General features: G+C 34.0%; 1 protein-coding gene across 1 annotated transcript; it reads left to right on the top strand.

Annotated features, from left to right (window-relative positions):
- Positions 1-1,451: 1,451 nt before the first annotated feature.
- LOC127724194 (uncharacterized) lies at positions 1,452-10,613 on the top strand. Its single transcript, XM_052231093.1, has 5 exons — positions 1,452-1,953; positions 2,479-2,670; positions 7,170-7,299; positions 8,084-8,257; positions 10,017-10,613. Exons 1-5 carry the CDS (start codon positions 1,463-1,465, stop codon positions 10,218-10,220), a joined length of 1,191 nt encoding a protein of 396 aa, XP_052087053.1. The 5' UTR covers positions 1,452-1,462; the 3' UTR covers positions 10,221-10,613.
- The last annotated feature ends 2,656 nt before the right edge of the window (positions 10,614-13,269 follow it).

Here is a 13,269-nt window from a genome sequence, read left to right as displayed (position 1 = left end):
AGGATAACTATATATGGTATGTGCATAATATACCTTGCACAGTCCCCATGCCTGTCAGACAGTTTTCACTTGACCTTGACATCATATCATGGATCAGTGAACAAGGTTAAGTTTTCGTGGTCAAGTCCATATCTCAGATTCTTTAAACAATAGGTCTACTATATTTGGTGTATGGCATGATTGTAAGGTGTACATGTCCAAATGCCAGGTGTCATCTGACCTATGTTCAGTGGTTAAAGATGAATTTTTGTGTTTTGGTCTATTTTTCTAATACTGTATGCAATAGGGCAGCTATATTTGGTGTATGGAAATATTTTGTGATGTACATGTCAGTCTGGCAGGTTCTATTTGACTTGACCTCATTTTCACGGTTAATTGCTCAATGTTAAGTTTTTGTGTTTTGGTCTTACCTCTATTGTTCTTAAACTATAAGCAATAGGTCAACTTATAATGTTGAATGTATGGAATGGTTGAAATGTTTATATGTCTGTCTGGCAGGTATCATCTGACCTTGAAACAAGAAACCCTGCTGCATTTTTGCGTCTGTCCCAAGTCAGAAGCCTCTGGCCTTTGTTAGTCTTGTATGATTTTTAATTTTACCGTGGTAGTTCAATTATATGTTTTGGAGTTTAGTATGACGTCCATTTTCACTGAACTAGTACACATTTTTGTTTAGGGGCCAGCTGAAGCCCGCCTCCAGGTGCAGGATTTTCCCACTGTGTTGAAGACCCATTGGTGGCATTCGGCTGTTTTCTGCTCTTTGGTCGGGTTGTTGTCTCTTTGACACATTCCCCATTTCCATTCTCAATTTTATTCTCTTTTTTCATGGTTCATTGGTCAATGATAAATTTTCTTGGTTAAGTTTGTTTCCAGGATACTATATCTGATACATCAACTATATTTGATCCATGGAATGATTTGTAAAGAGTACAGGTCTATCTGGCAGGACTCATCTGACCTTGTTCTCATTTTCATGGTTCATTGGTCAATATAAAGTTTTCATGGTTTGGTTGAAAGTAAAATAACAAAAATGAGCCATTTAATACCACCCATCTAACACATGATGAATGGTTGAAGCCGAAGTTATTCTGCAAAAATTAGGTCAACAAAATTCTTATGAGTTTTCTCTTTATATAGTAACACTATATAAATCCTTGGTTTAACATGTTATGATCTGCTGACAGTGCGCGCGCGAGCTCTTTGGAAGGCAATGTGGTTCTCTCCAGGCACTCTGGCTTCCTCCACCAATTAAAACTGACCGCCACAAAATAGCAGAATAGTGTTGAAAGTGGCGTAAAATACCAATCAATCAATCAATCTGCTGTACATTATCTTATTACTAAGAGTATAAACTCCATATTATGGAGGTGTTCCTACGTACTAGAGGCTAATACTTAGAAGAAGCTTCTTAACATTTTATTATCCGTTTCCCTCCCCTTCGTTGTATTCCCCTGTTTTGTTTATGATGGAAAAAAGAAAATTATCATCATCAGAAGAGTCTCAATACGATCGCAAGCTGTCATCTTCAGAAAGCAAACGACTAAAATCATCGGACTTCAGAACAGAAGAATTGACGGACATTGGGCTATTTTTCGCGGACAATCCGATTACTGTGTTAGAGCTAAAAAAAAAGCTTAAACTTGCACTGGAAATATTTCCACTAAATGACAGAAGAAGCCGTAGGAATCTGAGAAGAAACACTGTAGAGATACCCACGTGTATTGAGTCACTGTGCAAGTTTACAAAAGAGCATGTTAATTTTAACCTGGAGAATGTTGACTGGAATAAGAAAGTGTCATTAGCACCAAAATTTCGAAATGAACTTTTAGAATTTGAAAAAGAAGCAATCATAGACCTCCAGGAGGCAAAAATACTTCTTATGGAATTTTCAGAAGAATTTCTGAATGGTGAGACAAATGAGTCTGGTTTGATGACTGACAAACTTGGCAAAAGGTAGGGAACCACGATTTCCCGAGGACTCTCAAGAACTAATTATAGTTGTTGGGCTGCCCGTTCCATGTTCATATTTGTACATGTACTTGCTCCCAAGATTCAAATTTTGTGAAGACGATGCACCTAAAACGTTACAAAAAACCAATACTTTGTTAAGCCTCAATACATTGAGTCTGAAATTTCTAGATTACTCGTGTAAAATTATTTCCCTTGAATGAATCATTACTTTAATCTGTTTCAGTTGATCCTGGATATCCATCTTTTTTTTCAAGAATACATGTACATGTATGAACTTAAACTTGTACTTTTAACTGTTTAATTTTGGTACCCCGATTTCCCCCAAAACACCCCAAAACCCAATAAGTCAACCTGAGAACCAATGGATATTACCTGGGCTAAAAATTGATTGTATTTTATATAGTACATTACTGCTTTTATAGATCGCATTAAAGATGTTGGATATTGCAATATCACCTTTGAAAGCATTCATTGTACATGTATAGTTTGTTATTTACTTTTTTGCAGAATGTTTTTGGATTGGTCCACGAATACATCCAGATTTCTTTCGGAGATACAGAAAGTACTTCAAAAGTTAGGTTTACCATTGGAAGTACCACCTGAACCGATTAGAGATAAAATTGAAGATGTTATTTTAAGGGAAAGTGTTTTCACAAGTTTGTTCATGAAGTTTACAGAAATCTTTTTTCTTCAGCCAGAGTAGGTAACATGTAGTCCTGAAAGATCCAAAGCAGTTATTGCCACCACTTGGCATCTGTTGTCCGTGCGTCTAAAACTTCTAAGCTCACCTCAGACACCTGCCATTAAGTTGCCATCACTTGGTGTTCTACAAAAACGTGCATCTTTGTTATATTTTTAGAGCACTACCTGGAGTAATGGTGAAATGACACCCATCATCATAGGTCAATGTAAAGTTTTGCAAATATCTTCTCTGAATCAACTAGGCCAATTACGAGAAACTTGGCCTCAATCACCCTTGAGGTTTCTAATTTTAAAAAAAATATCAATCATGCCTGCAACTTTCAAAACATGACCTCCATGACTGAAATAGAACATTGGGGTCAATACATTTTCAGGTCATTTGGCCAAAAAGGCCATGCATGCTACTGCCATTACTTAGCATCCATCATGGGCCTCTGTTTGTCCGTCTTTTTCAACTTTAAAAAAAATCAAAATCTTCTCCTGTAGTGGGCCAGATGTTACAAAATACATGAATGTTCTTTATGTAATCTTGTTTAAAAATTTTATCTGAAGATTTGATCCATTAACAAACTTGCTTAAAACAAATTATCAATAAAATGTGCCTGCAATATAAAAAAAAAAATATCAATTATGCTTGCAACATAAAAAAAAAACAACATGGCAACCATGGCTGAAATAGAACATTGGGATCAATAAGTGTATGATAGTAGTGAGGCATTATTTTTCCAGTCTGTGTCTCAGTTCATTCCTTCATCCGTCCCATATCAGGTTAAATTTTTGGTCAAGGTAGTATGTGATGAAATTGAAGACACATCAACTTGAAACATGATTACTCAACATGTTCCTTATAATGTGATTTTTGTCGAGCCAGCGACTTTTGTCGCAGAAAGCTCGACATAGGGAAAGTGATCCGGCAGCGGCGGCGGCGTCGTTAGCTAACTTCTTAAAAGCTTTATATTTTAGAAGCTAGAAGACCTGGATGCTTCATACTTTGTATATAGATGCCTTATGTTACGAAGTTTCCGTCTGTCATATGTCCATTGTCCTTGACCTCATTTTCATGGTTCAGTGACTACTTGAAAAAAAGTCAACATTTTTTGTAATATAAATTTCTTTCTTATTATCAGTAATAGGATAACTATATTTAGTATGTGCATACCTTGCAAGGTCCTCATGCCCGTCAGACAATTTTCATTTGACCTCGACCTCATTTCATGGATCAGTGAACAAGGTTAAGTTTTCGTGGTCAAGTCCATATATCAGATACTATAAGCAGTAGGTCTACTATATTTGGTATATGGAATGATTGTAAGGTGTACATGTCCAACTGGTAGGTGGCATCTGACCTTGACCTCATTTTCATGGTTCAGTGGTCAAAGTTAAGTTTTTGAGTTTTGGTCTTTTTTTCTAATACTATATGCAATAGGTCAACTATATTTGGTGTATGGAAATATTTTATGATGTACATGCCAGTTTCACAGGTTTTATTTGACCTTGACCGCATTTTCATGGTTCATTTCTCAGTGTTAAGTTTTTGTTGAGCCTGCGACTTTTGTCGCAGAAAGCTCGACATAGGGATAGTGATCCGGCGGCGGCGTTAGCTAACTTCTTAAAAGCTTTATATTTTAGAAGGTGGAAGACCTGGATGCTTCATACTTTGTATATGGATGCCTCATGTTACGGAGTTTCCGTCAGTCACATGTCCAATGTCCTTGACCTCATTTTCATGGTTCAGTGACTACTTGAAAAAAAAGTTAACATTTTTTGTAATGTTAAATTCTCTCTTATTATAAGTAATAGGATAACTATATTTGGTATGTGCGTACCTTGCAAGATCCTTATGCCCGTCAGATAGTTTTCACTTGACCTCGACCTCATTTCATGGATCAGTGAACAAGGTTAAGTTTTGGTGGTCAAGTCCATATCTCAGATACTATAAGCAGTAGGTCAAGTATATTCGGTGTATGGAAGGACTGTAAGGTGTACATGTCCAACTGGCAGGTGTCATCTGACCTTGACCTCGTTTTCATGGTTCAGTGGTTATAGTTAAGTTTTTGTGTTTTGGTCTGTTTTTCTTATACTGTATGCAATAAGTCTACTATCTTTGGTGTATGGAAATATTTTAAGATGTACATGTCAGTCTGGCAGGTTTTATTTGACCTTGACCTCATTTTCACGGTTCATTGCTCAATCTTAAATTTTTGTGTTTTGGTCTGTTTTTCTAATACTGTAGCAATAGGTCAACTATATTTGGTGTATGGAAATATATTATGATGTACATGTCAGTCTTGCAGATTTTATTTGACCGTGACCTCATTTTCACGATTCATTGCTCAATGTTAAGTTTTGTGTTTTGGTCTGTTTTTCTAATACTGTATGCAATAGGTCAGCTATATTTGGTGTAAGGAAATATTTTACGATGTACATGTCAGTCTGGCAGGTTTTGTTTGACCTTGACCTCATTTTCATGGTTCTTTTCTTAATGCTAAGTTTTTGTGTTTTGGTCTGTTTTTCTTAAACTTTAAGCAATATATAGGTCAACTATATTTGGTGTACGGTTGTTAGGTGTATATGTCTGTTTGGCAGGTATCATCTGACCTTCACCTCATTTTCATTGTTCATTGGTCAGTGTTCAGTTTTCCTGGTTATCTTTGTTTCTTAGATACTATAAGCAATAGGTCAACTATATTTGATGCATGGAATGATTTTAAGGTGTACATGTCTGTCTGGCAGGGTTCATCTGACCTTGACCTCATTTTTATGGTTCATTGATTAATATAAAATTTCCATGGTTTGGTCTTTCTTTCATACTATCAGCAATGAGTCATCTATATTCGGTGTGTGGAATGATTGTATTAAAGGTGTACATGAGTTTCCGGCTTGGTTTATCTGACCTTGAATTCATTTTCTTGGATCGTAAATGTGATACTTGTTAAACTTTATATTTGGGACTATCAACATAAAATTAATGGTCAGTATAGTAGGCGAGACATTTCAGCATGTGCATTCTTGTTGTGTTTTGGTCTGTTTTTCTTCAACTATAAGCAATAGATCAACTATATTTGTTGTATGGAAGGATTGTAAGGTGTATATGTCTGTCTGGCAGGTATCATCTGACCTTGACCTCATTTTCATGGTTCATTGGTCAATGTTAAGTTTTCATGGTTAAGTTTGTTTCTTAGATACTATAAGCAATAGGTCAACTATATTTAATGCATAAATTGATTGTAAGGTGTACATGTCTGTCTGGCATGGTTCATCTGACCTTGACCTCATTTTCATGGTTCATTGGTCAATGTTAAGTTTTCTTGGTTAAGACTGTTTCTTAGAAACTATAAGCAATAGGTCAACTATGTTTGGTTTATTGAATGATTGTAAGGTGTACATGTATTTCTTGTTTGGTTTATCTGACCTTGACCTCATTTTCTTGGATCATGTTAAGTTTATGTGTTACTTGTAGTAAAGCTTTATATTTAGGACTATCAACATAAAATCAATGGTTTGTAAAGAAGGCGAGACATTTCAGCATGTGCACTCTTGTTTAAATTTATAAGCCAAATTATAATTTTAATTAAAATTTCACGGGTCACTAAGTATATATAGATAGAATGGTGATAGTATGCAACTATTATTTTCTCAAGTTTAAAGTTTGGTCAAGGTAGTTCATGATGAAGTTGTAGTCACATCAACTTGAGATTTAGTACACATGTTCATTATGATGTGAACTTATAAGATTTTATGCCAAATTACAATTTGACATCAATATCACTATACACTGAAAATGGAATATTGATAGTGCCAGCGTGTCATGGTGTCCTGTGGACACATGTTCTTGTTTATGATTAATTTGGTTGTGCTAATCAATGTTTATTTACCTAAATAAAAATAAGGAGATGTTGTATGATTGCCAATGAGACAACTATCAACTAGAGTTCAAATAAAGTAGATACAAGAAATTAAAGGCCATTGTGAGGCCTTCAACAATGATAAAAACCCATACTGTATGGTAGGCTATTAAAGGCCCCTATATGAAAAATTTAAAACAATTCAAACAGAAACAAACATTTTCACTGAACTAGTATAATAAGTATATACATATTTTTGGTTAGGGGCCAGCTGAAGCCTGCCTCGGGTTGCAGGATTTTCTAGGTGTGTTGAAGATGCATTTGTGGCCTTGGGCTGTTTTATGCTCTTTGGTCGGATTGTTTTCTTTTTGACACATTCCCCATTTCCATTCTCAATTTTATTTTATAGTTTATAACAAAACAATTTACAAAAACAAATATGATAGACATAAACCAACAATGACAGCTGAACTAATGTCACCTGACTTGGGACAGGCACATAAAGAATGTGGTGGGGTAAAACATGTTTTTGAGTACTCAACCCTCCCCTAACCTTAGACAGTGGTGTAACAGCACGACATTAATCTGAAGCTGATTCTGTATTGTGTGCATCTATCAAGCAGTCATTCCATTCCATATTCTTTATTTTAGCTTTGGAGAAAACCGAAAGATTTCAATAAAGATAAGAAATAAGTATGTTGGATGTATTCCTGATGTAAGATTTAATCAACGTGTACAGAAATCTGAAGGCAGATCCTGTTTATTGCTTATGCTGGCAGAGGTGAGTAGAAGATTGCATAAACCACAGAAAATAATTTTCAATGTATACTTTAAACAGTGGTTCTATCAGTTGACATCTTGTAGGTGTAAATCCCTTAGTCAATCCTGAGATGGATTTGGCTATTATTTTTAGGTCCTTTTGGGGCATATAGCTCCTGATGTTTTAAGGTATTTGTACATCCTTGGGTTTTGGTACCTAATGAAGGTAAATCTAGAAAACACTTTAAATTTGGACACACAGAACTTATAAAGTGTATTTTTTGTCTTTTTAAGCATTTTGTCAAATTTATTTGGTGAATGGAATGATTACTAGAAAATAAATTACACAGTTCTACTACAACACTGGAAATAAGTTTATTGTAAAGGAAAAAAGCATGTATTGTACAATTGTCACAGCTCAAATTTGAAAAAAATGGACAATTCATGAAGTACACATCTACAGTTTAAATGATATTTTATTTTTTCTATTGAATTTTTTTATTTGCGCCTTTCTGAAGAATGTAAACTAGAAAAGCCCATGCAGACACACCGAATTCAATAATAATAATAATAATAATTTAAATGTTATTTTCGTTTATCATTGTGGACTAACAGTTGATAAAAAAAAAATGTGTTCCTTGCTGCATATCAATGGCACTTGTGCAACATCTTTAAAAGTTGAATCTTCAATTTTAATTTGGAATTTTTTGCAATTATTTCCTGGTGAGTGATTCATGCTCCTCGGAGCCTCTAGTTATTATTTGTATCCAACAAATAACTTTCACAAAAATGTTTTATGTTATAAGGTGAAAAAAGATGCATTAAAGCTGGCAGATGATGATGATGACTCCAAAACCCCCTGGATAGAAAAACATTTAAAAAAACAGGTACTTGGACAGATTGGATCACAGCTATTATTAGAATGTTGGCACTCTGTGTTTGTTCCAAAGAGTCTAGGGATTGTTTGCATGGGGACTGAGGTAAGATAACATATTCTAAGCTGGGTTGCACAAAGTTCAATGCCTGCTAATAGTATGGCGATGTTGGGCTGGTGAATGGGCTGTCATGTAAAAATGGGTCCCTTTTTTGTGTAATCAGCCCTACACATTTTAATGAAAATAGCTGAAACTTCACAGGAAGATTGGGCTTATATTGAAGTTGTGCACCTGCTTTAATGGTTTGTTTTACGTTGTTTTACCTATTTTTCCAGACTTGGGAGCTTAGGCAATTAGTCAATTTTCAACAAAATTTTCAAAAAGTGATTTTTCCATCCAGATCTTTGAAACTCTTCAGAAATTTTGCAAACCAGTTTAGGTCGTGCATCTTCTATGAACACTTGATTAGCAAGGTTAATAGTACATATTGATAATATACAACAAACAAAAGGTTAATAGTACATATTGATAATATACAACAAACAAATTTTTAACTGGGTTTTCCATCATCTTATGATAAACTGGCTACGTAAAGTTTTCATGGTTAGGTCTGTTTTTCAGATACTATAATAAATAAATGTATTTCTTGGTTAACTACATTTAGTGTATGGGTTGATATTATGGTGTACATGTTTGGCAAGTTCTTCTAGATCTGACTTTGACCTCATTTTCATGATTCATTGGTCAATGTTATGTTTTCAGGGTAGGTCTGTGTCTCAGATACTATAAGCAATAAATGAACTATATTTAATGTATGAATGATATTATTGTGTACATGTCTAACTGGCAAATTCATTTGATCTTGGCTTCATTTTCATGGTTCATTGGTCAATGTTAAGTCTTTGCATAAACTATAGAGAGAAACTTTAAACAAAAGCATCAAAGAAAGACCTACCAATAAGTTAACATGACCTTGAAAGATGATTTTACAGATTTTTTTTTTAAATAGCTCACCTGGCCTTGTGAGGTTTTGCCATTACTGGTCTTTCGTTGTCTTTAATAGTCTGTCTGTCATACTCTTTATCAAAAATCTTCTCTGAAACCAAACTAATTTCAACTAACCTTGGAGTGAATGATCCCACTGGACATTATGCAACCAACAATCAATGATCCATATATGGTACATGTATCTTGTATAAAGTTTGATCCCTTATAAGGTTATTGCCCATAAAGATGATTTTTTTTTCCCAATATTTGTTTTTTTTTTTTTTTTTTTTTTAGAAAAAATGATACATAGAAAGAAACTTTGAAGAGCATAATAGAAACATATTAATTTATATTAAACAGCAAAAATATTCATCTACACAAAAATTCCTGTTGAGCGATTTAGGTTCTTAGAAGCCTCTTGTTTATGATACGATACATGTATAATGATTAGATACAGATAAGGTTTATGTATATATATATATATATAAAATTAAGAAGATGTGGTATTATTGTCAATGAGACAACTCTCCACAAGAGACCAAAATGACACAGAAATTAAGAACTATAGGTCACTGTACTGCCTTCAACAATGAGCAAAGCCCATACCACGTAGCTATAAAAGGCCCTGAAATGACAAATGTAAAACAATTTAAACAAGAAAAATAACAGCCTAATTTATGTAAAAATAATATCGAAAAAACAAATATGTTACACTGCAACAAACGATAACCACTGAATTACAGGCTCCTGACTTGGGACAGTCACATGCAGAATGTGGCGGGGTTAAAGTAGTTTGTTGGCGCCAAAGTTCAGTTGAAGCAATTTAGGACAAATTTGCATCAATGTTGTTGTTCCCCCCTTGTTTTTATCATTTTAGATAATTTTTCTGTACATGGACACAGATTTTAACCATTATGAAGCTTTGATGGCAAACAACATCACTGACAGCCATAGATCAACAATTCATTACACAAAATCGTTTGATATCATGAAAATGGAGGACAGAAATGAGTTAGTTGATTTTTTATTCTGGTTGGGATGTTTACAGATACAAGATTTTAATGAATACTTTTGTTGTTAAGGTTATCAGTATTGATAGAAATATGTTCCTGGCCAATCCTGGCAATAGTGTAGTGTTGCAGCAGGCAAATATTGGCAATAGTGATACAGCTGGCCAATTATGACAATAGTGTTGCAGTATGGTGAGGAAAATGCAGTCATGTTTATATTAACCTTGATGTATGATACATTTTTGTAAAAATATATAAATGGTATAGGCCTGAGTAACACCAGCATATTCCTCTTATTCAATAACACCAGGAATAGAGCTTTGTATATTGGAAGACCCATAATATACAGTTTAGCAGTCTACCACCACTTAGCACTTGATAATATTAAGATTGTACATGGAGGTTTTTCATCAATTCATATTTTTGTAATCATTAAATTTAATATTAAAAAAAAATTTCTGACACCTTTATATATATATATATTTCACATGTCTTTGGACCCACATAGTACCCCTTTGTACCAGTGACCCCAATATTAAAAGTGTTTCTTCTTGTGTGTAGCCTTTATGGCGTTCAGGCTAAAAGGGACCTATGTGGGAAAAGCACAAAGCAATCGTATATTTTGGAAACTTTATGACCTAAACCTTGACATGGAACAATTGAATTCCAAAGGGATGAAATCCTAAATTTAGGTGATTTTCCCTGATGTCTTTAAAACAATAATAACTTCGAACAGAGCCTAGTGGGTCAGACAACAACCCAACAAAAAAATAACCAAACCGCATCTATGACCAAACAAAGTCTTTTTATGCCTTATCTGTGATATTTCTATCATATATACATCACCATAAAATATGTTTCAAAGAGATATTAAAACAATATTTTCTATTGTGTAACTTGAAAGTTTGAAGTACAAAGATTACATGCAAAAAGGCAGTTACGACCATTGGTGGTATTGTTGTTATAGGTTTGAGGTCATTTGGTTGAAAGGAAATGCTGATGCTGATGCATCAGGAATTAAACTACACGAATATGCTACAATTTCATAGTTCAGCTGTCACAGTCACAGTTAGTAAACCTATATGTTAATGCCAAAAATGTCTGGTCTTGGATGCTCCTTTATGTTCTGCCGCTGTTTTTTGTTGTCTCTGAAAAATTTGTTAAACTGAAATTCAGAGATTTTTGTGATGTTGTTATGATTGCAAAAAATGTGACAGAATAGGTTTTGAAAATGAAAATTCATTTTAGATATTGATAGCATTATTTGTATGAAGCATTTACTGAAAAGAAAATAATCAATCTCACATTTTTGTACAGTTTTCAGTAATTACAATAATAAATGCACACTAAGTTATTTGAATTTATAGTATCCATGCCTGTTTTCAGTGTTGCAGGCTTTTTCATGTGTGGTATACTAGGCCTCAGACCACAATTATTCTTCCCATTGGTTACAATGCATTTCTTTGTAAAAGTCAAATTGAATTGAAAAAATTTGCACCGGTTCAAACATGAAATAAATTTAACTGCTCACAGACCATTATTCTTCTAATAAAATATGCTTGTCCCAGGACAATCAATCAGTGCTTTTTCTTTTGAGAGCCCTATGAACATGCCAATGGTAGAATTAGAATCTTGAATAAATGCCGACGACTAATTTCTACCTTACTTTCATTTTGGCCAAATCACTACTTTCACTTTCAACAGTAAATTTTTTAGAACATGTTTTACTTATTTCAATATATATGCAACTGATAGGACCACTTAAATAGTAAACTTTTCAAAGAAAACAGTAGTCAGAATAGTTTGGAAGAAATATCCCATATAATCCTTGTAACGATATTCCTAGACCACGAACAAAGGCAATTAATTGTCGTCTGAAGCCACTAGTCTTCATCTCATCTTTTTATGCCCCCCGCCGTAGCGGAGGGGGCATTAATGTTTACCCTTGTCCGTACGTCCGAAAGTTGGTTTCCATTCTCTAACTTTAGTTTGCCTCAACCAAATGTTATGAAACTTATACACAATGCTTATTACCACAAAACACAGATCAAGTTTGAATTTTGATGGCGTCACTTTAACCGTTCTAGAATTAGCCCCTTTACAAATGGAAAAATTGCTGAATTTTTCGTTTTCCGTTCTCTAAATTTAGTTTGCCTCAACCAAATGTAATGAAACTTATACACAATTCTTATTACCACAAAATACAGATCAAGTTTGAATTTTGGTGGTGTCACTTTAACAGTTCTAGAGTTATGCCCGTTTACAAATTGAAAAATTGCTGAATTTTTCGTTTCTGTTCTCTTAACTTAAGTTAGCCTCAACCAAATGTTATGAAACTTATACACAATGCTTATTATCACAAAACTGAGATCAAGTACAAATTTGGGTAATGTTACTTTTACCGTTCTTCAGTTATGTCCCTTTATAGTTTTAAATGATATGCAATCATCTGTGTCCCATGGACACATTCCCCATTTATTTTAGTTGTCTCCCCCTTGTAATGTTCACTGAATTTCAGACTGAGACATACTCTGAATTCATTACTATTTGTGGGATACCAATTTTCATTGATTTCTTAGGTATAGCTGAACGACAAATGTTTGACACAGTACAAATTTTCTATAGGCTTTATATATGCTGACTTTGGCAAAACCAAGAAATCAAATATCCACAAAAATACAATTTTACCTCAATCCATGAAATAATGATAATGAATCCACAGTACTTGACTTTACTATGGCACAAGAAGGCTTCACCTAAAACTACAAGTTATGTAAAACACTTTATTGATTGTGTGGCAATTTCATTTTTATACATAAATGTATTTTTTTACACGAGTACAATTGCTATTCTCACAATACCATGAAAATGATGGATATATTTTATACATATAGACAATAAGACTAGAATGTAAATAATCTCAGACTAATATCTGTTGAGATATCTATGGTCCCATAGAGATTTATGTGTCTTGGTTAAGGTTGCTGACTATTGGTTGTTTCAAAATCTAATGCATTTTGGGTAATATTTTCAAAAGTATACACCAACAGATTGCAATTGGTTCACAAGGTCCTATAAACAATGCAAATTCAATTGATGACATGACATTGTTTTTTTATT

Source organism: Mytilus californianus, unplaced genomic scaffold, assembly GCF_021869535.1.
Source record: "Mytilus californianus isolate M0D057914Y unplaced genomic scaffold, xbMytCali1.0.p SCAF_14, whole genome shotgun sequence".
Classification (NCBI taxonomy): Eukaryota; Metazoa; Mollusca; class Bivalvia; order Mytilida; family Mytilidae; genus Mytilus; species Mytilus californianus.
The sequence above is the reverse complement of the archived record's forward strand: the minus strand, read 5'-3'. Positions and strand labels throughout refer to the sequence as shown.